We start from the raw sequence: 24,599 nt of genomic DNA, 5'->3' as shown, positions 1-24,599 counted from the left end.
TAGAAATCAGATTTTCATAGCGTATCAGGGTTGTTACAGATCTCTCAAAATAACATCACTATTTTGAAACCATGGTAGTCATAAGACCTGTTGATAGAGCTCGGGATTTAATGTATAAAGAAGCACATATATTACCACACTACAGATATATTTCTTATTATTTTGGTAATTGTATTTCTTTTGTAATCCTATTTATATCCTATCTAATACATTCATTATTCTGAGAAGGGATTCCTTAGACTTCACCAGACTGCCAGAAGTTTTCACAGCATAAAAAAGGCTAAGAGACACTGCTCTGAAGAGTAACAATAGCTACCATTTACATAGCTCTTGCTAAAGGCCAGGTACTGAGTACTTTTTTTTCTTATATAATAGTTCACTCATTTACTCCTAACAACCCTACAAGGTAGGTGCTTTGATTATACCCATTTTTTGATGTTTTTTTAATTTATTTTTGAGAGAGAGAGAGTGTGAGCAGAGGAAGGGCAGAGAAAAAGGGAAGCAGAGGATATGAAGTGGGCTCCTCACTTACAGCAGAGAGCCTGATGTGGGACTCGAACTCACAAACCATGAGATCATGACCTGAGCCGAAATCAAGAGTTGGACGCTTGACCGATTGGGCCACCCAGGCACCCCTGATTATACCCATTTTATGGAAGAGGAGACTGAGGCACAACAGTTAAGTAACTTGCTCAAGGTCATTCAGCTCTTAAGGATGGAATTGAGATTCAAACCCAGGCCTTCTGGCTTCAGAGTCTGTGCTGAAAAGTCAAGACATTGAATTAGTAGAATGCCAAGGGGCAAATGGGTTGAGGGTGCCAGCAAGACTGTTTAAAGAGAGAAGAGGAGGGGTGCCTGGGTGACTCGGTTAAGCGTCTGAGTTCAGCACAGGTCATGATCTCAAGGTTAGTGGGTTCGAGCCCACATCAGGCTCTGCTGACAGCTTGGAGTCTGGAGCCTGCTTCAGATTCTCTGTCTCCCTCTCTCTCTCTGCCCTGGCCTGCTTATGCAGGAATGAGTGAGGGTCTACGCTGGCCAGAAGAAAAGTAGGAAGAGGCTACTAGGCTGGAAGGAAATGGGAAGGCCCACAGAATAACAGGGTTCAAGGAGATAAAAGAAGTGGTGGAAGGAGAGTCAACATGACCGGGAGAACATGGTCAGAGTGAGAGATGGTGGTGTGTAGATGCTGGGGAAGTGGGAGAGTCATTCCAGGGCTTGGAAAGGTTAATAATGTGACCTAGGCAGAAGTGGTTAAAGTCAAGAGGAGGTGAAGGTCCTTGCAGTTGAGCAGATGAAGGAATCATGAAACTGGGCCCCCAAATTCTCCCAAGATTGATTGATTGACCAACTGACTCATTCATTCATTCATTCATTCATTTTTATCGTGTGTCTAGTACATGCTGGCAGTTTTCTTGGGATTGGGTAGCCAAGAAGTGAACCAGCAGGACAAAATCCTGTGGCCATGGGGCTTACCTTCCAGCAGGGAGAGAACCACACCACACACACACACACACACTCTCATACATAAATTAGACAAGGCTCAGGGCACCTGGGTGGTTCAGTCGGTTAAGGGGCTGACTTTGGCTTAGGTCATGATCTCGCAGTTCATGGGTTCGAGCCCCACGTCGGGCTCTGTGCTGACAGCTCAGAGCCTGGAGCCTGCTTTGGATTCTGCGTCTCCCTCTCTCTCTGCCTCTTCCCAACTCATGCTCTCTCTGTCTCTCCCTCTCAAAATTAAATAAACATTTAAAAATTTTTGAGGGGTGCCTGGGTGGCTCAGTCAGTTAAGCATCCGACTTCAGCTCAGGTCACGGTCTTGCGGTCTGTGAGTTCGAGCCCCGCGTCAGGCTCTGGGCTGATGGCTCAGAGCCTGGAGCCTGCTTCCGATTCTGTGTCTCCCTCTCTCTCTGCCCCTCCCCGTTCATGCTCTGTCTCTCTCTGTCCCAAAAATAAAATAAAACGTTAAAAAAATTAAAAAAAAATAAACAAAAATTTTTGAAAATTAGACAAGGCTCAAGTGCCTTTAGGCACAATTCCATGACCCCAAAAGTTCTGAAAAGCATAAGGTTTTTTTTCATACTTTGGAGCTCAAACCCATCAGGTGGCAAAACCTGACCTGAAGTAATATGAGGCTATCTATAGTCTTGATTCACACTTAAGTGTTATTGTTCATACTTTTCACTCTAGAAATATTACATTTTAATTATGTGATGCTCTAGACCTTTCTCAGTAGTTATACAGAATAGACTATATGCAGTATACAGAATTATGTTATATAAAATATGTCTTCTTTTCTAAAATTGAAAAAAATATGAATTCCAAAACACATCTGGTCCCAAGATTAGAAAAAAGATTACAGACCTGTAAGGGCTACGCAGATAATTCAAATATGCAATGTGTTGGTTCACAAAATGGCCCCTGTACAAAAAGGGCATGGAGAGACCAAAGAAAGAGGCAAACCACTCCAGATTGGTAGATGGCATATTTAATAAGCAAGGGAACTTACATACAAGGCTTGTCTTAGCTGAAAGACAAGTAGATATCTGCATCCACCCACTGAAATCTTAAAAATGTATAGAGAGGCTTTAACTAGGTTCAACCATGTATTCAGTGTAGATAGTCTCAACAATACCTTATTCTCTCAAGGCTATGTCCCTGAAATGGCTCCAGCCATGGGAACATTGGGCAGAGTATACATTCCAAAGACAAGGGAAGGGGTGAAGAGATACCCATTGCCTGGCTCCAACTCTCAGGTCAACCAGTGGTCACATCCTCAATGACTTTCTCCAACACGATGGGATAGTAACTAGGTGTCCACAGCTTGAATGATCAGGGAGAGAAGGTGACATTTAAGTTTAGTTCTACATGATGAAAAAAAGAAGAAGAAGAAAAAGGCAGTCATGCAAACTTCACGGAGAGAGAATTCCAAGCAGAGGGAACAGCTAATGCAAAGATGAACACAAAGAGGCCAAATGTGGCTGGAGCATATTGGACCCCGTGAAGAGTGCTATAAATTGCTGCGCGGACTTCATGTAGTCAGAAAGATGGTGAATCTGATACTAAATCCTTTGATGAATATGGTGTAGTGTCCATGAGTGTGGTGATTGTCAACAACTAGGAGGCCTAGAGGGAAGTCATCCTGGTGGGAAAGCATGTGGGGAGATACTTTAGGTAGAGGAAACATAAAGCCAAATGGGACTGAAAATGTAGACTAAGATTTATGGCCTGAAGACCTTGGTTTGGGGAGAAGTATGAAAGGAAGTAAGATTAGGTAGATTAGGTGGGTCCAGTTTCATTCTTCTGCATTTTGCTGTCCAGTTTTCCCAGCATCATTTGCCAAAGAGACTGTCTTTTTTCCATTAGATATTCTTTCCTGCTTTGTCGAAGATTAGTTGGCCATATATCTGTGGGTCCACTTACAGATTCTCTGTTCTATTCCATTAATCTATGTGTTTGTTTTTTGTGCCAATACCATACTGTCTTGATGATTACAGCTTTGTAATCTTAAAGTCCAGAATTGGGATGCCTCCAGCTTTGGTTTTCTTTTTTCAACATTACTTGGGCTATTTGGGATCTCTTATGGTTCCATACAAATTTTAGGATTGTTTGTTCTAGCTCTGTGAAGAATTCTGGTGTTATTTTGATAGGGATTGCATTGAATGTGTAGATCGCTTTGGGTAGTATCAACATTTTAACAATATTTGTTCTTCTGATCCATGAGCATGGAATGTTTTTCCATCTCATTGTGTCTTCTTCGATTTCTTTCATAAGTTTTCTATAGTTTTCAGCATACAGATCTTTTACCTCTTTGGTTAGGTTTATTTTTAGGTATCTTATGGGTTCTGGTGCAGTTGTAAATGGGATTGATTCCTTGATATCTCTTTCTAATGCTTCATTATTATTGTATACAAATACACTCGATTTCTGTACATTGATTTTTGTATCCTGCGACTTTGCTGAATTCGTGTATCAGTTCTAGCAGTTTTTTGGTGGAGTCTTTCAGGTTTTCCATGTAGAGTATCATGTCATCTACGAAAAGTGAGTTTGACTTCCCTCTCTTAGTGGCTCTTTACATCCATATCTTTGTGATCCAATCTGGCATCTCTGTTCTTCTCAGTCTCTTAACATATTTCTCTCTGGTGGCTCTCAGAATCTACATCTTTGCATATCCATGTTTATGTCTCAGAACTTTGTTCTCTGTCCCTTTGTCTGTGTCTGTACTGTAATTATCTTTCCCGAACTGAACTGTGTCCTTCTGGAAGGCATGAATCTTTTAATATTCCTTTGGGTATCCCCAGTGACCCGCACAGAGCCTGGCATATGAGAAACTCTCATATGTGTATGCTTGAATGAAGGCTTTTTCTGAGTAAGGAATACTCTCAATCTCCTGTCCGCCTACTCCCCGCGGAGCTGGCCGACTGCTCAAAGACTAGCTAGGGAGTAAGTAGTGCGGCAGGTGTGATGGTATTGTGCTGCTGCTATTGGGTTTTTTATCTAGGTGAAAAAACTCCGGAGACACCTGGCTTTGGCTTCGCGCAGTGCGCAGGGACAAAAACAGCCGACACCACGCCCCGGAGTCTTGCGCATTGGCCCGTCCCTTCGCAGGCCCCGCCCCATCCCTCCGCCTCGGCCAATCAGGGTCTGCCTCATGGCCAGGCTCGTGGAGAGGCCAGGGCAAGATGGCTGCGGCATGTCGGACTGTGAAGGTAGTGGGGCGTTCGCTCCTGCTGGCTGCCCCGCTGCGCCAGCTGGGACCGCGCGGTCGTGGAACTAGGGGGTAGAGATCGGTGTTGGGAGAAAGGGTCACCCTTATCTAGGCCTGGTAGTGCGGCAGTTGGGCTTGGGAGGTGAAGATCAACTCTCCGCTGCATGTGTATGGGCTGTCTGGGGATGAGACACCACCAAAAGGTCCCATCAGTAAGGAGAGGAAACACACCTGGGTTACACCGCAGGCGTGACCAGGAGTCTCCCTTGCAGGAGTGGGGGTGGTCTGCACAGCATAGCCATTTGACCGTATCCTTCACAGGGCCTAGTTGCTCTAATAACCGGAGGAGCCTCTGGTCTGGGTCTGGCCACGGCGGAGCGACTGGTGGGGCAAGGGGCCACTGCTGTGCTTCTGGACCTGCCTAACTCCGATGGGGAGGTCCAAGCCAAGAAGTTAGGGAAGAGTTGCGTCTTTGCCCCAGCTGACGTAAGTGTGTACATGAGGTCACTGAAATAGGCCTGGGAACTGGTGGGGTCCCCTTCCATAAGGGTGCTATCCATGTGGACAGTGGACCCATCTCCTTGCCCCTTTTGGCCTAAGCTCTCTGTCAAGCACTGTGGGAGCATTTGCAATAAGGAATGTACAAAGCCCGGATCCACGGCAGTGGGGATGGAGATTGGACATATCAGAATCTCCTGGAGTTGGTATGTACAGTTTGAAAATGCATATTGTGCTCTGTAGTTTTATATTTACAAAGTTGAAAAACTTTTAGTGAAACTACAGAAAGTGAAGCTAGTTATCTTCATATCACTAATTCTCAAAGCTGCTCTGATCCACAGAAATCTCCAGGGGTATGTGAATTTATCAAAAGAGGGTATAGATTTGAAAAATGTTTTGAACACTGCTCTATACTACCTAACATTTTCACCTTTGCCCCACTCTTGAGTTTTCTTTTAGCCTCTCCCTTGATTACAGAATCCTGTTGTCACTCAAAGACTGGACCTGCTCCCTCCTCCTCCAGGTTTAGTGGTGAGTGTGTGTGCTGGGAGATGTATACTTTTCTCCATTTCTCCCTTTGAAGGTGACCTCAGAGAAGGACGTGCAAGCAGCCCTGACTCTAGCAAGAGAAAAGTTTGGCCGTGTGGATGTGGCAGTCAACTGTGCAGGCATTGCAGTGGCTATGAAGACATACAACTTAAAGAAGAATCAGGCCCATACTTTGGAGGACTTCCAGCGAGTTCTTAATGTAAGGCCTTGGAGGTTCTCCAGGGGTACAAGTAAGAGATATTTGACTGTGGGTGCCCCCACAGCTTTTAGGGGACAAAAGGTCCTACACCATGTTTCTACTGGTCTTCCAGGTGAATCTCATGGGCACCTTCAATGTGATCCGCCTGGTGGCTGGTGAGATGGGCCAGAATGAACCAGATCAGGGAGGCCAACGCGGGGTCATCATCAACACTGCCAGCGTGGCTGCCTTTGAGGGCCAGGTGTGTGGGCAGGGACAAGGCTTGTGTGTCCTTGGTGACTTGTTAGGGCTCTTCCACCTATGACCTCTACTCCTTCTCCAGGTTGGACAAGCTGCATACTCTGCTTCCAAGGGGGGCATAGTGGGCATGACACTGCCCATTGCTCGGGATCTGGCTCCCATGGGCATCCGAGTGATGACCATTGCTCCAGGTAGATATATTCCCTCCCTGCCACACCTGGGATTGGGTAGGATTCATGGGCAGTTGAGAGGGGAAGGTGTCTACCAACTAAGCAGCAATAGTCTTCCATTTCTGGGCATCATAAGTACATAGTTGGGGCTAAGGTGAGGAGGGAATGAGTAAATATGAAAGGAAGGGCAAAGGCGCCTGGGTGCTCAGTTGGTTAAGCATTCGACTTTTGATTTCGGCTCAGGTTGGTGAGATCGAGCCCCACGTTGGACTCTGTGCTGATAGCACAGAACCTGCTTGGGATTCTCTCTCTCTCTCTTCTCTCTTTCCCCCTCCCCAACTTGAGCATGTGCTCTCTGTCTCTCTCTTAAATAAATAAACATTGAAAAAAAAAGGAAGGGTAGGCCTCTGACTCTGACTGTCTTGTCTAGGCCTATTTCGTACCCCACTGCTGACCAGCCTCCCAGAAAAAGTGCGCAACTTCTTGGCCAGCCAGGTGCCCTTCCCCAGCCGCCTGGGTGACCCTGCTGAGTATGCTCATCTGGTACAAGCCATCATCGAAAACCCATTCATCAACGGAGAGGTCATCCGGCTAGATGGGGCCATCCGCATGCAGCCTTGAAGGGAGAGGGCACAGAAAACACCTGTTCTTCTGCCCCTCCTTCCCCTGGAGTACTGTACTGCAGCTTGAGAGGAAGTCCAGTAGCCATCTTGTAACTGCCCAGCAGTCACACTCTGTGCCTAATAAAGCCTCTGTTTCTCACAGGGAGTGGGTAACGCTGTGTGATGGGTAAACTGGCATGGGGAAGAAAGGTGAATTAGTGACAGGGTCAGATCCTCCAAGCCCAGGGGTGGGTGGGAAAGGCAGTACCTCACACCTTTTGTGTCCTGTTACAACACATGGCCTTGATTTTAGTGAATAACTTTATTAACTAGGGTCAAAGGTAGGGATATTGGGGGGATGGATTGGTGGAGGAGGCCTTCAGCATTTTCATCTCTGACTCCAAGCCTTTGTGAGTTTGATGAGGGAGAAGAGATGACCATCCTGAGCTCAGCGGCTGCTGGTATTGAACTGCAGGTGATATTGGGCTGTAGGTTGATTGGTGTAGATTATCGAATTCAGATAATTCTGCCTGTGAAAGAAGTGCAGAGGCCTCAGCTGATGAGCTTCCCTCTCTCCCTGACCCTTCCCATCCCTCCCTTGGCATTCATGTTGCCACCCCCTAGAACTCACTGAGCTTTTTGCTCTGTAGCCAGCTGCTGATTGAAGGAGCCCAGCCCCCTTTGAAATACAGCACAAAGTTCCTTCTCTTGCTCTTCTAGCTGCAGTGCTGCCTGGGCCAAGCTCAAGGTCTGACTTTCCCTTTTGGCATCCAGTGCTTGTTCAGCCCGGCGCTGTGCCTCCTTTTCATGGTGTTGCACCTTTTGGGCTTTCTTGATGGCAGCACACTGATCTGGAGTCATGCCCTTCCAACAATGGAGTGGGACCCGGTGGGGAGCCACAGGGTTTTGGGTAGTCTGGGGGTTCTCAGTCAGTACATTACTCGTGACCTGTTTCTGGATCTCCTTGAGGTTAGCCTCCTGTTCATGGCGTTGCTCATGGCGCTGCCGCTGAGCCATTTCAGCTGCCTGGTGGGGCCCCAAAATATGAGCATTTGGGTACCCAACATCGGGGAACCCTCAGTCACAGGGGAGGGGAAGACATGACCCTACTCTCCTCTATCTCTGGGAGAGAAGGAACAGATACTGCCTGACCTTTGACCTAATATGGGCGGTGGCGGTGGGATGACAGGGAACTTCCCTGTTCTCTGGAAACCTTTAGACTGAGAGGCTGGGGAAGGGAGGGTGGTGTTCCATTTTCAGGTCATCCTGAGTCTGGATGTGGGGAAGAGCATCTTCTGCCCTAAGAGGGCCCTTAGGTGAAAGGGGACATCCTCAGCTAGATGAGAGGGCTGGTGTTGATTCAAGAAAGTTTATGTGGGCAAAGATACGGCTAAGGTTCTCCAGGACTTTGTTCAAGGGGTTGGGGAGAGCCCAGTACACTGAATGGTTCAGGCCATACCTGGGCTTTGTTGGCGTTGGCCATGGCAGTCATCATGGCCACACGACAGGACTCCTCCAGCTTGGCCAGCTGGGCGGCCCGTGTATCCACGGCTAGGCGCAGCTGGTCATCGAGCAGATCTACACAGATAAATATGGCCAGGGCACTATACTGGTCTGCCCCATTGCTGGTTCATTCATTCAGCTATTTGTTCAACAAGCTCGGTGGATGTGTGTATATGTATGTTTGGGAGGGGAATGTCCTAACTGTAGGGATGTGGAGGAGTTACTCTTTGGGGCTAGGGATAGCCAAAATAGCAGCAACAAAGGATTTCTCAAGTGCCTACCTGAAAGATACAGGGAGATGGATCAAACATAGATCATCATACCACATTTTAATAAGGGCAATGATAGAAACGTATACAGGGCATCATGAGAGCTTTGGGTGGTGGGTGAGAGGAAGGCTTCCAGGAGGAGGTGATCTTTGAAATGTGCATTGCATATAGAAAGAAAGAGCAAAGGGCATTCCAGGCCGTGTTTTAGTCCAGTCACACCAGCCTCATTGCTGTTTCTAGAACATGCCAGGCACTACTGCCCCAGGGATTTGCAATAGATGTTACTCTTGGCTCATGTTCTGTTGCTCACCCCAGGTCTTTGCTCAAATATTGCCACCTCAGTGAGGCCTTCCCTGTCTCTCCTACCTAAAATTGCAACCTTCCTGTCCCCAACATTTATCCCCCTTCCCTGATTTATTCTTCTCCCTACCATTTGCCACCATTCAATATACTCTACATTTAACTTATTTTGTTTATTGCCTATCTCTCTCCTCACTAGGAAGTAACCTTTGTGAGGGCAGAGATTTTGTCTGTTTTATTCACTACGATGCCCAGCACCTAGATCAGAGCCTGGCACATAGTAGGTGCTCAATAAATATTTGTCAAATGAATGAAGGTAACCAAGAAAAAGTATGTTCTCTATCTTAAACTACAAATAGTGTGCTCTTGCTGGAGCATAAAATGCAAGTGGCTAGAGAGCTTTGCAGGGGCCAGACTAAGAGCCAAAAACTTGCCCTGAAGGTAGTGGGGAACATGGAAGGATTTTAAGCAAGGGGGTGGGGGGGGGCACAGTTAGCTGTGTATTTTAGAAAGCTCCTTCCGGGCCGGTATAGAATATAGTCAGGCTGGTGGGAGACAATAGAGGTAGAGAAGCCATCTTGGAGGGCTCAAGCCAGGTCAAATATATAGGAAGCTACATTAGCAGTACATGATTGATTGCATGAGAGAGTAAGGGAGGGGAAAGATTTGGATGCTTCCCAGGGTCCTGGCTTGGATGACTGGACGTATGGTGTGGCCACCACTGGAAATAAAAGAGAATGAAGAGCAGGCTAGGGAATTCTGTTTAGGAAGCTAAGTTGAAGGTGGTCAACAGGCATCTGCAGATCTGATTCTGCAGGTAGAGAGTCCACAGCACAGAGGTGGTGACATGGTAGCTCAAACCAGAATGAGGGCCGAGGGCACCTGAGGTAAGTATGCAGGGTAGGGAAAGCAGTGTGCCAGAGACCAAGCCTCAAGAAGGCAGGAGTAAAGGAAGAGGAGCCCACAAAAGGCAGATACTGAAGAAATGGTCAGAGAGCTAAGAGCAGAATGTACTATTACAGAAGCCAAGGAAAAGAGCCTCAAGAAGCATGTGATTAGTCAAGTGTAGCAAGAAAGGTCCAAAGAGGAAAGACTAAACAGAACCTCTTGTACTTAACACAAACACATTGGCGATTTAGCAAGAGCAGGGTCAGTGCATTTGTGTGGGGGAGAAACGAGATCTTGGGGTTGAGGTGTGACTGGAAAGGAAGAAAAAACAGCAAGCAGAAGCAGATTTTTCAAAAAGTATGGCTGTAAAGAACAACAGCGAGCTCACAGCATCTAGAGGAATCACAGGGTGGAGGGAGGCTTTTTTTTAAGATGGGTTAGACATAAGCATGTTTACAGCAGGCACAGGAGGGACCAGTGAAAGGGGAAATGTTGAAAACACAGTGCAGGGGATATCTGAGAGACCACAGCCTGGGGGCAGGTAGAGGGAGGCACAGGGATAATGGGGTCCAGAACATAGGCTTAAGGCTTGGCTTTGAAGAGGCATAGGGACACAGACTTCAGATGCTGGAGGATGGCAAGGGTGGGGTGGGGAGGATGGATAGAGGTACATGGTTTCATTTCACTCTTCACAACAACCCAGAGAGGAAAGTATCAGCACCATTTTTCAGGTGAGGACACTAAGGTCCAGAGGTGAAGCAAAATGCCCAAGGTTGCACAGCAAGTAGTCGGTCAGGATTTGAATCCAAGTCTCTCGAGGAATCAGCCCATGCTCCTTCCATTACACTGTGTGGACTCTCCCTTGGTATTCTGCTGTCCCTGTTGCTTAGCTCTGCCTTCTCATACACTTGCCTGCTGCCACAGGGTAGCTGGGCCCCATGGCGCCACTGCAGCGCTCTGACAAAAATCACCAAATACTCCCCAATTTCCAAATACAGTAGACAGGTTTCTGTTCCTATCTGAACTTCTCCAGGGCCTTTGACATTATTGATGACTCCCTCTCTGAAACTCCTCCCTTGACCTCTGAGTCCCTACTTCTCGTGGCAACTGAGAGAAGGCAAGCATGGTGTCATGATCAAGACATGGTTGGGCTCTGGAGCCAGCTTGCCCAAGTTTACTTCCTGCGTCCATCACCATTAGCTGTATGACTTTGGGCAAGTTATTTAACATCTCTGTTCTTCAGTTTCCTCCACTGAAAATGGGGATAATACTAGGACTTGCCTCATGCACTGGTTGTCAGGATTACCTGAGTTAATATATGGTAGCAAACTTAGAGTCTCTGGTATACAGTAAGTGCTCAATACAGGTTAGCTCTTTTTATTATTTGATGTGTCTTTTATCCTACTTCCCTGATCCCTTTGTTATGGGCTCCTTCATTCACTCAAGATACATTTACTGAGCATCTACCATGTACAAGGTAGTGTAGTGTGTAAGTCACTGGGGTTGTAGTGGTTAATAAGACAGCTCTGACCTTTGTCCTCACAGAGTGTACCATTTGCTCACCCTTTCTCAGGCTCCATTCAGGCTTAGCATCCTGCTCATCTGCACAGCCTTCCCCATCTTGGACCTCCAGATCTCTCCCTGCACCCCAGGCTGGCTGGCTATATGCCACCTCAGAATCATATAGCTACATGGCTGCCTGTTGGCCACCTCCTCTTGGCTGCAACAGCATTCTAGCTAATCTCCTTGCCTCTAGTCTTCCCCTCTAACCTAGTCTCCACAATGGCTGGCAAAATTTTACAGCTAAAATACAAATCACGTGACTCCAATGCACAAAACCCTCCCATGGCTCCTACCTCACTCAGTAAAAGCCAAAGTCCCCACCATGCCCCGTAAGGCCCTCTGGATCTGGCCCCTTCCATCTCTCTGAACTTGTTTTCTATCACTTTTCCCCTCAATGGGTCTACTTCAGCTACTCTGGCCCCACTGCCATTCTTCAAACATTCCAGACACCCTCTCTCCTGCCTCGGGGCCTTTGTACTATTTCTTCTACCCGGACAGCTCTTCCCTCAGATGTTTGCATTTCTCACTTCCTCATCTTCGGATCTGTATTCAAACGTTACCTCAGTGAGGTTTTCCTTACTTAAAATTGCAACTGTGCACCCGTCTCCCAAAGTCCTCATATCCCCCTTTTGTGCTTTATTTTTCTCCCTAGCAACTATCTTAACCACATTATAGAGATGACCCTTGAACAATGCAGGGCTTAGGTGCACCAATGCCCCCCACAGTCAAAAATCCACATATAACTTTTGACTCCCCCAAAAGTTAACTACTAATAGCCTACTGCTGCTGTTGACCTTACCAATAACATAACGTTGACGAACACATATTTTATATGTTATATGTTATATACTGTATCCCTACATAAAGCTGGAGGGCTCCGGCTGCCTACCTGAATACTTCTTATCAACCCTGACTTGTTGTCGCTCCTTCAGCTGCTTCTCCAGGCTTTGCCTGAACTGCTCCTGCTGCATTTTCAGGCATGTGGCCTTCTCCAGGTCCTCCCTTGCAAAGTACTGCAGGCTGGATGGACCATAGCAGGATTCGCTGTCCCTGAGATAGGCTGGATACTCCATCCACTGTCGGCTAGGATCCCAAAAGTCAATTTCCTGCTTGTTCTTGACCTGCTGCTTTTGCTCTCGAAATTCCTGGACTTTCTTGGCCAGCCGACGTGTCCGTTCTGCCTCTTCCTTCTCTAGCATCTGGGCTACCATATCATACTGCTTCTGGTAAGTAGCTGGGAGTGGTGGGAAGGAACATGGAAAAGCCCCAAGGCAGAGACAGAGCCCACTCAGCATGGCCTCTGCTCCCAAGGCCCATTGGATTTGTCCCACCACACCCCAGGCCTCAGGCCCCACCCCAAGGCAGTAAGGCCCTACCTCAGCCCACTCAAGCCCTTATACTAGCCTTCTTGGCTTGCCCTTTGCCTTGAGTTTTTACCATAAGCTGCCTCCTTGCTCTGCTCTGTTGCCTCTCGAAACTTTCGCTCTTCCACCTGGCTGTCGAGGGCTTTAACATCCACCTGATCCCAAGGAAAGAGGTAGATCAGGGTGGGGGAACAGCAGTGGTCCTTGGATGCTCTAACACAAACTGCTGAGAATTTACCTGCTTCAGAATCCTCCAATAGACTCCCAATACCTACTGGATAATATTCTATCATCTGAGCATGGCTTGTAAGCCCCTCGGTGGTCTAGCTTCTGCCTCCTTCTCCAGCCTTATCTCAGTACCTTTTTCACCCACCCCACCCTCAAGAGCTCTGTGCTTATGTTTCCCTGTACATCTTAGGTTGTTCTGAACAAATAGCCTTTGCTCCAGCCGTTCCCTCCACTTGGAACTCTTTCTTCCTCTTTTTACCCAAACTCCTATTCATCCTTCAAGATCAGCCCAGGCTTCACCTCCCTAATTCCTTAGGCATTCCTTACTACCATAGAATCTAGGACCCATTGTCCACATTATATTGAAGTTTGCCTCTCTTGATGATCTCCTCCACCAGACTGTGAGCCCATTCAGGGTGGAGACCGGGCCTTAGTCAGTTTTGTACCCTTCTGCCCAACCCAGTGCTTGGCACAGAGCAGACCCTGAGGAAAAGCTTGCCAACTGGATCTCAATCACACCACACATCTCTCAGCCAACTACTTACTTATGTCAGGCACTATACCTCTGGTTTCCAGAGCCATCACCATATGTTAATATTCACTTTCACACTTCCTTTATTTAGCTTCATTTTACCAAGGAGCCTGGAGCTCGGAGAAGATAGGCGACTCATTTAAAGCCATGCATCTAGTAAACAGCAGACCTGGCCTTGAGCATAGGTATAAGGTCTTTTCCAGAATACCATGCTGCATCCCCCCATCTATCCACCTACTTAGCTTTTTCCACCTACTTAGTTTTTTTCTTAAACTATCAATATTTTCTCTTTATTTTGATTATAATTCATTTAAAACATTTCAAGATAGTGCAAAAGGGAATATAGTTTAGTGAAGAGTAAGTCCCTCCCATCTCTCTCAGCCTAGTTAACAGTTTCTTATGTGGCCTTCCAGATAGCATTTAGGCATATACAATACCAAATATTCTTTAGACTTCTTTTGGCTCCATGTTGTCTGTCTCTCGAGAACCAGGACACTCAGCCCAGAGCTGACTGGAGGAGAGTCAGCTGTCACTGGCTCCTCTTCCCCCAGTCTCTTCCCCTGTACCCCCAGCCCTCTTCCTTCCCACACCTGGGAGTGGATGCCTTCTCTCCATTCTCCTTCCTTTCCAACCCGAGGGCCTGCTCAAATCAAGGAGGGCTGTAACAGACACTGCTATGTTCCGCTCCGGGTGCGGGAGTGATGTTACTCCTGGTCCCAAGAAAGTCCCCATTTCCCACTCACCCCCATGACCTGGGTCCGCACATTGACGAATCGGCTCTGTTGCTGTTTTTCTTGATTTTTTCTAGCCTCAATGGCTGCCACCTCCTTCGGATCTGGCAGGTTTGTCTTATTCATCTGGAGCAAGGGTGGGGTGGAATGGCTAATCAGTGCTAACCATCACCCTTGACTACACCCCTAACCCCCATTCCTTTCTCCCTACAGTGTCTGACCACTTATTGATTCCTACTGATTTTACCTACTGGTATACTTCATATATGTGTCCTACATCTCTGTTGTTACCACCCTAACTCATGCCTCACAATTGGGTGCCAGACAATATTCCCAGGAGCCTCAGTGGTCTCCTTTGCTCCAGTGTTACCCTCTCTACTTCTCTCTCTCCGCTAGTTACCAGAGTGACCTTTCTGAAAGCAAATCTGACCATTGCACCTCAGCTTAAAACCTTTAAAAGCCAAGGGAAACCAAAGCAAAAATGAACTATTGGGACCTCATCAAATTAAAAAGTTTCTGCACAGCAAAGGAAACAATCAGCAAAACGAAAAGGCAACCGAAAGAATGGGAGAAGATATTTGCAAACTACATATCAGATAAAGGTTTAGTATCCAAAATTTATAGAGAACTTACCAAACTCAACACCCAAAAAACAAATAATCCAATGAAGAAATGGGCAAAAGACATGAATAGACACTTCTCCAAAGAAGACATCCAGATAGCTAACTGACACATGAAAAAATGCTCAACATCACTCATCATCTGGGAAATACAAAACAAAATCACACTGAGATACCACCTCATGGCGGTCAGACAGGCTAACATTAACTCAGGCAACAACAGATGTTGGTGAGGATGCACTGCTGGTGGGAATGCAAACTGGTGCAGCCACTCTGGAAAACAATATGGAGGTTCCTCAAAAAATTAAAAATAGAACTACCCTATGACCCAGCAATTGCACTACTAGGTATTTATCTAAGGGATGCAGGTATGCTGTTTTGAAGGGACACATGTACCCCAATGTTTATAGCAGCACTATCAACAATAGCCAAAGTATGGAAAGAGCTCAAATGTCCATCGATGGATGAATGAATAAAGGAGATGTGGTATACATATACAATGGAGTATTAACTCGGCAATCAGAAAGAATGAAACCTTGCCATTTGCAACTACATGGATGGAGCTAGAGGGTATTATACTAAGTGAAATTAGTCAGAGAAGACAAATATCATATGACTTCACTCATATGAGGACTTTAAGATACAAAACATGAACATAAGGGAAGGGAAGCAAAAATAACATAAAAACAGGGAGGGGGACAAAACATAAGAGACTCTTAAATATAGAGAACATAGGGTTGCTGGAGGGGTTGTGGGAGGGGGGATGGGCTAAATGGGTAAGGGGCTTAAGGAATCTACTCCTGAAATCTTTGTTGCACCATGTGCCAACTAACTTGGATGTAAATTATAAAAAATAAAGAAATGATAGAAAGTAAAAAAAAAAAACAAACCTTTAAAAGCAATAGAGTGCCTGGCTGACTCAGTGAAACATGTGACTCTTGATCTCAGGGTTGTAAGTTCAAGCCTCATGTTGGGTGTAGAGATCACTTAAAAATAAAAGATCTTAAAAAACAACAACTTTAAAAGCAGCTTTAAAGCAAATGGCTCCCCAGTGTTTACAAGATAAAATGTAACCCTCTTTGCCAGATTTATCAGTCTTCATGATCTGACCCCTGCTCATCTTTCTAATTCTCAAACTCATTTACAAGTCTCCTCTATTTGTATTATGCTCTATTCAGTTTTCCCTATTTCAGTAAATGGCACCACGTTTTCCTCTTTATTTGCTACTTATTCTCTAGTCAAGTGACAGGGTAGAAGGCTTAAATTCACCTGTGTTCTTTCATATTTTGGGAAGCTCACTTTTGGCATTGTGAGCTAGCCGAAACCACAGCCAAATACACTTTTGCAAACATGAATCTGATCATGTCTCTCACCTGCTTACAATCCAATGGCTTCCCACTGCACTTAGCATCAGATCCAAATGCCTAACCACGAGTTTCAAGATCCGGCTCCTGCACACCTCTTCAATTCATCCCACGTCACAGCCTCCCTCACTTACAGTCTTCCAGGCACACTGGCCTCCTATCAAGTCCTCCAATGCAACAACCATTCCCACCTCAAGGCCTTTGTACATGGTGTTTCTTTGTTTAGAATACCATTCCTCAACTCCTCCTAGAGCTAGTTCTGGTCTTTTTTTTTTTTTTAAACATTTTGTGGTTGAAATATTTGACACATACAGGAGAATATATATATAACCCATTTACAAGTTAGGAAGCATGATAAAAGAGACCCATGAACCAACACCCCAACTTAAGAAATAGAACATGATTAGGGCACCTGGATAGCTCAGTCGGTTAAGCGTCCAACTTCAGCCTAGGTCATGATCTCGCCGTTCCCAAGTTCGAGCCCCGCATCGGGCTCTGTGCTGACAGCTCAGAGCCTGGAGCCAGTTTCAGATCCTGTGTCTCCCTCTCTCTGCCCCTTCCCCACTCTCACACTCTGTCTCTCTCAAAAATAAACATTAAAAAAAAATAAAAAAAAAAAGAAATAGAACATGATCAATACTATTGAAGTATCTTATGTCTCTTCTCCCTCATCCTTACCCTAAGAGGTAACTACTGTGCAAATGTTGACATTCACTTACTAATGGGCATTAATATACTGTGTGTGTATACGACTCCCTGGACAATATTTTGAAATATTCTCATTTAAGAACTTTATAACGTATCATGCAGTGTGCATTCTTCTTCATCTTCCTGTGTTCACTCACGTTCATTCTATCATTTGACAAATCTTTGGGGAGTGCCTACTGTCAAGACACTCCTGTAAGCATTTGGGAGACATCAAGGAACAAAACTGACAAGAATCTGAGTCTTTGTGGAGGTTGCTTTTGGGGGGGCACAGACAATCAACAGCACATTAAATAGTTTGTAAGATGATAAGTCCTCTGGGAAAAAATATAGAGCAGAATAAAGGGAACTGGAAGTGCCAAGGAAATGGGGAGTGTTACAATTTTAAATGTTGAAGCCAGGGGAGGCATAATTTAACAGGTAATATTTGAGCAAATACTTGAAGGTGAGGGAGTCACCTATGCTGATATCTAGGAGAAGAGCACTCAGGCAGAGGGAACAAGTGCAAAGCCCTTAAGGAGGATGCAAAAGGCACACATTCAGGGGAACAGCAGGGAGGCAAGTGGGTGGAGGAGACGTAGGTAGGAAATGCTATTAGAGAGATAATGTGGGGTGTGTGCAGAGCCTGTAGGACTTTGCAGAACATTGTTAAATGCTGTGGCTTTTATTCTTAGAGAAATGGGCAGCCATTGAAGGATTTTGAGCAGTGGGAATGTGTTCGGCCTCTGCTTTTTAAAGGTTCACTTCTGGATGTTGTGTGAACAGACTAAGGGGACTGGAGGCAAGGCTAGAAGCAGGGAGGCCAGACAGAAGGCTATTGCAGCCATCCAGGCAAAAGATGATGGTGAATCACATCAGGTCAGGAGCAGCAGGGATAGTGAGAAGTGGTCAGATTCTGAATATATGCATGTATTTTAAAAATGTTTTTATTTATTTTTGAGAGAGAGAGAGAGAGAGAATGAATATGAGTGGGGGAAGGGCAGAGACAGAGGGGGACAGAGGACCCAAGTGGACTCTGTGCTGACAGCAGCAAGCCCGATGTGGGGCTTGAACTCACAAGCTGTGAGATCATGACCTGAGTCAAAGTCAGATGTTCAACCGACTGAGCCACCCAGGCGCCCCAGATTCTGGATAGATTTTGAAGGCAGAGCCAACAGGACTTCTGATAGATTAGATGTGCAGTATGAGAGCAGTATCAAGAATGATTTCAAGGATTTGAGCTAAGGCAATCAGAGGGATAGAGTTGTTATCAACTGAATAGTCTGTGTGGGAGAACAGTGGAATGGGGAGGAGTATCAAGAGATCATATTTGGAAGTGTTGAGTTTGAGAAGTCTATTAGATATCCGTTGATAGCGTACAGATGGTATGGTGGATTTCATTATTGTTCCAAAAGATCTGGTGCTTCTCCCTACAGAAGGCTTATACATCTCATTGCCCTCAAAGTTAGCCATGTGATTGGCTTTGCCCTTTGCAATGGGAGAATTGGCCTGTGTTATTTCCAAATAGAACTAAGAGCTATTATGTGATTGCCACGTTTTCCTCTTCAGTCTCTGCTAGGAGTCTGGCAATGTCCCAGGTAAGAGCTGCTCCTTCAGCATTGGTCCTGGAATGATGACATAGAGCAGAGATGTAGCCAACTCAAATCAGACAAGATGCATGAGAAATTCTTGTTATTTTAAGCTGCTGAGACTTTGGGGTTGTTTGTAACTTCAGCAAAAGTTAGTGTATCCTAATACAAAGGAATTTCATGTTTATTTACTTTTGAGAGAGAGAGAGTGAACAGGGAGGGGCATAGAGAGGGGGACAGAGAATCCAAAGTGGGCTTTATGCTGACAGCAGAGAGCCCAATGTGGGGCTTGAACTCACGAACCCACGAACTGGGAGATCATGACCTGAGCTGAGCCACCCAGGCACCCCAGGAATTTAAAGCTATGAGGCTGTAAGAGATCTTACTCTAGGGCAGTAAGTTTAGATGCCCCAGGGGAGATGGGGAGTGGAGGAGTCAGCACTTGAGGCTGAGGAGGAGTGTCTGGTGAGGTGGGAGGAAAACTAGAAGTGTGGTATCTGAGAAGACTTCGGGAAAGAGTGAGCAACTGATGTTATGTTAAGATGAGGACTGAGAACTGACAGGTTTAATAACATGAGGATTGTTGACGATCTTAACAAAAACATTTTTGGTGGGGTTGTGGGGATGAAGACCTGACTGAAGTGAGTTTAGGAGAGACTAGGACTCTGCAGCACAAACAACCCAGTTTATTTATTTTTAATTGCAAGAGAAAAAAAAGGAGGAATCTGTAGATTAAAAGAAACCTATATACAGGTGGAAAAATTTCTCTAGCATATACCTCAGAGTGCAAGGGCTGATCATAGGGCATAAATGTATTTAACTTTACAAGTTGTTTTCCAAGGAGACTGTACCAATTTACACTTTCACTATAGTGTATAAAAACTCTAGTCACCCCACATCCTCAGGAATACTTGGTATTGCAGACTTTTTAATTTTTGCCAATTTGTTAACATAAAATTATAATTATCAATTTTTATTGATATTATCATTATTTCTAACGAGGTTGCACATCTTTTCATGTATTTTGGCCATTTTTGAATACTCCTCTGTGAAGTGCTCACTCATACCTTTTGTTCATTTTAAAGAAATCAAGTTGCTTGTCCTTTTCTTATTAATTTTAGGAGTTATGTATTCTACACACTAATCATTTATTAGCCTAAATGTGGCAAACACCTCCAATATGTGGCTTGTTTTTTCACTTTATTATTTTTTATTATTTTATTTTTTTCATTTTAGAGAGAGAGAGAGAGAGAGAGAGAGAGAGAGAGCACAAGCAGGAGGGAGGGGCAGAGGGAGAGAGAGAGAGACAGAGAATCTTAAGCAGGCTCCACACTCAGTGCAGATCCCAATGTGGGGCTCAAACCCACACCCCTGGGATCATGATCTGAGCTAAAATCAAAAGTTGGATGTCCAACTGATTGAGCCACCCAGGCGCCCCAGATTTTTAAAAATAATATTTATTTTTAGGGGCAGCTGGATGGCTTAGTTGGTTAAGTGTCTGACTTTGGCTCAGGTCATGATCTCACAGTTTGTGAATTAGAGCCCCATGTCAGGCTCTGTGCAGACAGCTCAGGACAGCCTGGAGCCTGCTTTGGATTCTGTGTCCTCCTCTCTCTCTGCCCTCCCCTGCTCATGCTCTCTCTCAAAAATAAATAAACATTAAAAAACTAATAATATTTATTTTTCAAAAAGCTCTATGCCCAATGTGTGGCCTGAACTCATGACCCAGAGATCAAGAATCACATGCTCTACTAACAGAGTCAGCCAGGTGCTCCCTCACTTTACTATTGTTTTATGGTAACAATTGATACATACAAAGGAATCTGGTTAACATACATGTAAGTTATGAAGCACAACAACAAAATGAATACCTGTGGATCCCCTAGAGAAGCCAGAAAATAAAACATAATCAATACTTCAGAAGCTTTCTGTGTGCACTTACCCATTTTTTCATTTTCTTTATGTTGTAATTTGGATGAATTTAAATGCAGTCCAATTCACAAATCTTTTCCTTTAAACTTAGAAGTTTTCATTATTCAAGAAATCCCCTGAGGTCATAAAGATATCCTGTTATATGTTCTAAAATGTCTAAAATTTTGCCTTTCTCATTTAAGTTTTTAATCCATTTGGAATTGCACTTTATATATGGTAGGGATCCAATTAGATTTTTTTCCAAGTTCCATCTCATCTTTTTAAAATGGAACACTAGTTCCTGTCAATTATATGAGATTGCTGTCCTTTGGTCATTCTGTCCCCTCAGCCTGATTGTGATTGTTTCTCCCAGTTGAATTCATTTACGATTACTCTACTAGATTCCATAAACCAAGCTTTCTCACTTTCCTGGACTTGTCCTAGAACTTTTAGACTCTTCCCAGCCTCCAGACATCATTTTTAAAATGGTTTCAGGAATGGCTATGGCAACCACCAGACCTTTTCCATGTCTAAGCCTAAGCACCAACCCCAGCCTATTCATTCCATCTGTCACCACAATGTAAGGTCATTAAACGGGAAGATTTGGCAGATATTTTAAGCTTCTTGGACTGCTAAGGCCATGACCTTGTGGTTTTTTTTGTTTTGTTTTTTTTGTTTTGTTTTGTTTTTTGAGAGAAAGAGAGTGTGAGTGGGGGAGGAACAGAGAAAGAGGGAGAGAGAGAGAATCCCAAGTAGGCTCCACATGCCAGGCTCGATCCCACCAACTGTGAGATCATGACTCCAGCCAAAATCAAAAGTCAGACGCTTAACCCACTGAGCCATTTCGTTGTCCCAGCCATGATCTTGTAATGAGCAAGTATAAGGTGATAGGGGGATGAAAGTATGAAGGAGGATAGAAAATATGGGGAATGGAGGGGGAGGGAGAAAAGGAAAGGGGAAGAAGGGCAACCTATTACCAATAGGAATGGAGGACAGAGAGCAAGAGAAGGGAAAGGAGGAAAGCAAGGGAGGGGGCAGAGGAGGATGGAGAGGAGGAAATGGGATGGGGATGAAGCATGAAGAGAGATAGATAAAATGGGGGAAAGGAAGAGAACAGAGATGGAGAGCACTGGCTCAGGAACCCTGACTCCAGGGAGTTCACACAAAATACTTTTCTTAGCAAGGAGTATCAATTTTGAAGCTCCCAGGTTGGATCTGTGTTCAAGTAGCCAACAAGTGGCTCAGGTCCAAGACTATTCTTGGGCTACAGCATCAGTCTCTGAATTCTGCTTGGAAGAACAGGTGGGAGGCGGGAGACAGAGGCAGTACCTGTGGCCGTAGCTTTCCCTAGCCCATAGCCTGCTGCTCCAGAATACCCTCCTCTCCCTTCACACTCTCTCCCCCTCCCACCCCAACCCATTCCTACCCATATTCCTAGTGGAACTTCCAACTCTACTTCACCATCAGCATGGTCTGAGCTCACCTAACACCGAATCATCCCACTGGCCCCTCCTTCCCATACAGCCCTCGCTCCTCGGGGTCCTTCCAATTCCCGACCCTGTTCTTGTTTGAGCCTTCCAGCCGGCCAGGCTAAAGCCACTGCCAAACTCCCACCTTCCTCTTGCCCTGGAGGGCATAACCCTGCTGTGACTTCTGTCTCAGTAAACTTGGGCTGTGGTCCTGCCTGCTTCCTCGGATCCCAAAAGCCGCAGAGTCCTGCGTAACCGCCTCCTCTGAGGTTTGGTAGGCTGTGTCGGTTGTTGGCGTTGCCACGCAACAAGAAAGGGGGGCGGGACCCAAACGTCCGTGGTAAGCTCGCGCCCTGGCAACGGATCAACAAAACTTCCACACCACGCCCCTGGTTCCGCTTGCGCCGGAAGCCGGAAATCCCGTTAGGCCTGGACTTATTCTCGCGAGGTTTGTCTTCCGCCCGGCCTGCACTGCGGTGTTTCCCGCGCGGGCTACCCCAGTTCCCGGGCGTACGGCGCGGCCTTTTGTACAGCCGCCGGCGCCGCCGCTGTCATGGGTTTCCTGAAACTGATTGAGATCGAGAACTTTAAGTCGTACAAGGGTCGGCAGATTATCGGACCGTTTCAGAGGTTCACCGCCATCATTGGACCCAATGGCTCTGGTGAGATAAACCTGGCTGCGGCCCTCCGCACGTCCCAGCCTGGACCCCCTATCCGGTAGCAGAGTAGTCCAACCCAGCCCGTGTGACCTGAAATGTCGGGAACCCTCACAGGTTCCTCTCCCTCCTGTGCGGGCTCAACTCGAACCCGCTTTGCCCGCTCGAGTGCTCTAACTCAAATCTCTTCCCCAGGTGTCACTTGCCCGCTCTCTGTGCGGCCCCCTCCCCGGAGCAAGTGGTACGGGCCGATCTGTACGTTACTCCGCCCACTGCCCCCTCCCGCCAAAAGTGGCGCGTCCGGAGCCGACTGCCAGCGGCGGGCCGTGCAGTCCTCCGCCGGACCTGCTGCTTCCGGCTACTTCCCCTTGCCTTGTTTGAACCCTCTGGAGGGTGTGGGACCGCTGGTAGCCCTCCCTTGGCCCCCGGTCTCCAGCGGTACACTTCTGCCTCAGCCCAGCGCCCCCTCCCGCTTCGCTCTGGTATGCTCCAATTCGTCCTTTTTTTTACTCTTCTCCGGAGGCGGCAGTTTTGAATTTCTGATCCCGCGCTCGCCTCTCCAGCTGGAGTGCTTGGGGTCTCCACCCTCCACCCCCATCTCAGAGATGGGGGTGCTTCGGCATCCCTTTAATTTACCACTGAAGCCGTTAAAAGAACTCTTCCGCTCGCCAAATTTATTGAATGCTTACAGTTTTGTAAGGAGTTATTCGAGGTGCTGTGGAAACAGTGAAGAATAGAGTAAGCCTTACTCTCGGGACTTGCATTCCAGAGGGGAAAGACAATAATAAAGAAGGAGAAAATAAGACTATTCGGCTGTGATACATGCTATGCAGGAAATTAGGTTGATGGGATACAGTGACTTGGGTGGTGTCTTTGGAAAGAGTGGTCAGTAAATACTGTATTGTGTATTTGAAAGTTGCTGAAGGAATAGATCTTAAAAGTTCTCATCACAAGAAAAAAAATCGTTTATGTGAGGTGATGGATGTTAACTAACTAAACTTATTGTGGTAATCATTTCTCGATATAGACAGCTATGGAATCATGTTGTACACCTGAAACTAACACAATGCTATATGTCAGTTATATCAACAAAACTGGGGAGGGGCAAAGAGTGGCTAGGTAACACCTCTATTTCATATCTTTACGCCTCATTTCTAAATGATACACCATGGATTCCTTCCATCTACTCCCATAGGCAGTCTGTTTGGAATCCCACTGTGTTCCTCCACCCCAGAGATATTTTAGCTAAATTATTTCCTAGTATGAGGGGCTTTTGATTGTGTTTGGTGCTCTTTGTAGAGCAGGGTTTCTCAACAGCGGCATTGTTGACATTTCTAGCAAGATAATTCTTTGCTGTGAGGTAGGTCCTGTGCATTGTAGGATGTTTAGCAGCATCCTTGGCTTTTTCCCACTAGATGATAGCACCCCTACCTCCCAGATGTGACAACCAAAAATGTTTCCAGATATGCCTGTGTCCCCCTGAGAGGTGGGGCAGATCACTCCCTGCCTTCCCCATCCTCGCTTGAGGACCACTGGCTTAGAGGACTAATGCTTGGGGTTTCACTCCAGTTTCTTAGGATGTTCGAGTGGTGGCCCCCGTGGAAAGAGCCAGGATGCACCTCTTGGCATTCATTCCCCTTAGCGTGGGTAGATTTGTATACCCAGCTGTTCCAAAAAGACCCCCTTGGTCTGGACCCTGTCCCCTCCCCCAATTCTTCAATGCCCACCTCCACAACCCATTCCTTGGCAGAGAAGAAGAGTGAATTGCGTTTCTTCTGTGGCACACAGTAGACACTTGGCACATGTTAATGTTTACTTTCTTCTGTCTTGTATTTATGGTATATGTTTTTGTGTTTTCATTACTGGTTTATGAGTGCCCCAAAGAAGACATTCCTTAAAATATTTTATCAGTGTTCAGCTCATAATGCATGTTATAAAAATGTTTACAATATGGAATGATTGCTC

General features: G+C 45.9%; 3 protein-coding genes across 10 annotated transcripts in view; 2 read left to right on the top strand and 1 right to left on the bottom strand.

Annotated features, from left to right (window-relative positions):
* The first annotated feature begins 4,649 nt into the window (after positions 1 to 4,649).
* On the top strand, positions 4,650 to 7,125 carry HSD17B10 (hydroxysteroid 17-beta dehydrogenase 10). The gene is made up of 6 exons (XM_047843855.1): positions 4,650 to 4,706; positions 5,027 to 5,191; positions 5,787 to 5,951; positions 6,064 to 6,192; positions 6,274 to 6,382; positions 6,792 to 7,125. Exons 1-6 carry the CDS (start codon positions 4,680 to 4,682, stop codon positions 6,980 to 6,982), a joined length of 786 nt encoding a protein of 261 aa, XP_047699811.1. The 5' UTR covers positions 4,650 to 4,679; the 3' UTR covers positions 6,983 to 7,125.
* Positions 7,126 to 7,289: 164 nt separating this feature from the next.
* On the bottom strand, positions 7,290 to 22,258 carry RIBC1 (RIB43A domain with coiled-coils 1). 2 transcript variants are annotated; one of them, XM_047844089.1, is made up of 8 exons: positions 22,124 to 22,258; positions 20,541 to 20,646; positions 14,354 to 14,467; positions 12,924 to 13,005; positions 12,376 to 12,720; positions 8,423 to 8,541; positions 7,595 to 7,989; positions 7,290 to 7,493 (listed from the first exon to the last, which is right to left on the bottom strand). In XM_047844089.1, the coding sequence occupies exons 2-8, from the start codon at positions 20,550 to 20,552 to the stop codon at positions 7,412 to 7,414; spliced, it is 1,149 nt and encodes a 382-aa protein (XP_047700045.1). In that variant the 5' UTR covers positions 20,553 to 20,646; positions 22,124 to 22,258; the 3' UTR covers positions 7,290 to 7,411. The 2 variants fall into 2 exon arrangements, with proteins under 2 accessions (XP_047700045.1, XP_047700046.1); XM_047844090.1 differs by lacking the exon at positions 20,541 to 20,646.
* A 174-nt stretch (positions 22,259 to 22,432) lies between these two features.
* SMC1A (structural maintenance of chromosomes 1A) overlaps positions 22,433 to 24,599 on the top strand; it is a 43,371-nt gene continuing 41,204 nt past the window's right edge. For 6 of the 7 annotated variants that reach the window (XM_047843363.1, XM_047843359.1, XM_047843356.1 and 3 more), the window contains exon 1: positions 22,433 to 22,640. In XM_047843363.1, the coding sequence (XP_047699319.1) occupies positions 22,532 to 22,640 (109 nt within the window). In that variant the 5' untranslated portion in view covers positions 22,433 to 22,531. The remainder of the gene's footprint in view (positions 22,641 to 24,599) is intronic. The other variant, XM_047843361.1, reaches the window with a different exon arrangement.

Source organism: Prionailurus viverrinus, chromosome X (assembly GCF_022837055.1).
Source record: "Prionailurus viverrinus isolate Anna chromosome X, UM_Priviv_1.0, whole genome shotgun sequence".
NCBI lineage: Eukaryota > Metazoa > Chordata > Mammalia > Carnivora > Felidae > Prionailurus > Prionailurus viverrinus.
This window is presented reverse-complemented; position numbering and strand designations above follow the sequence as displayed.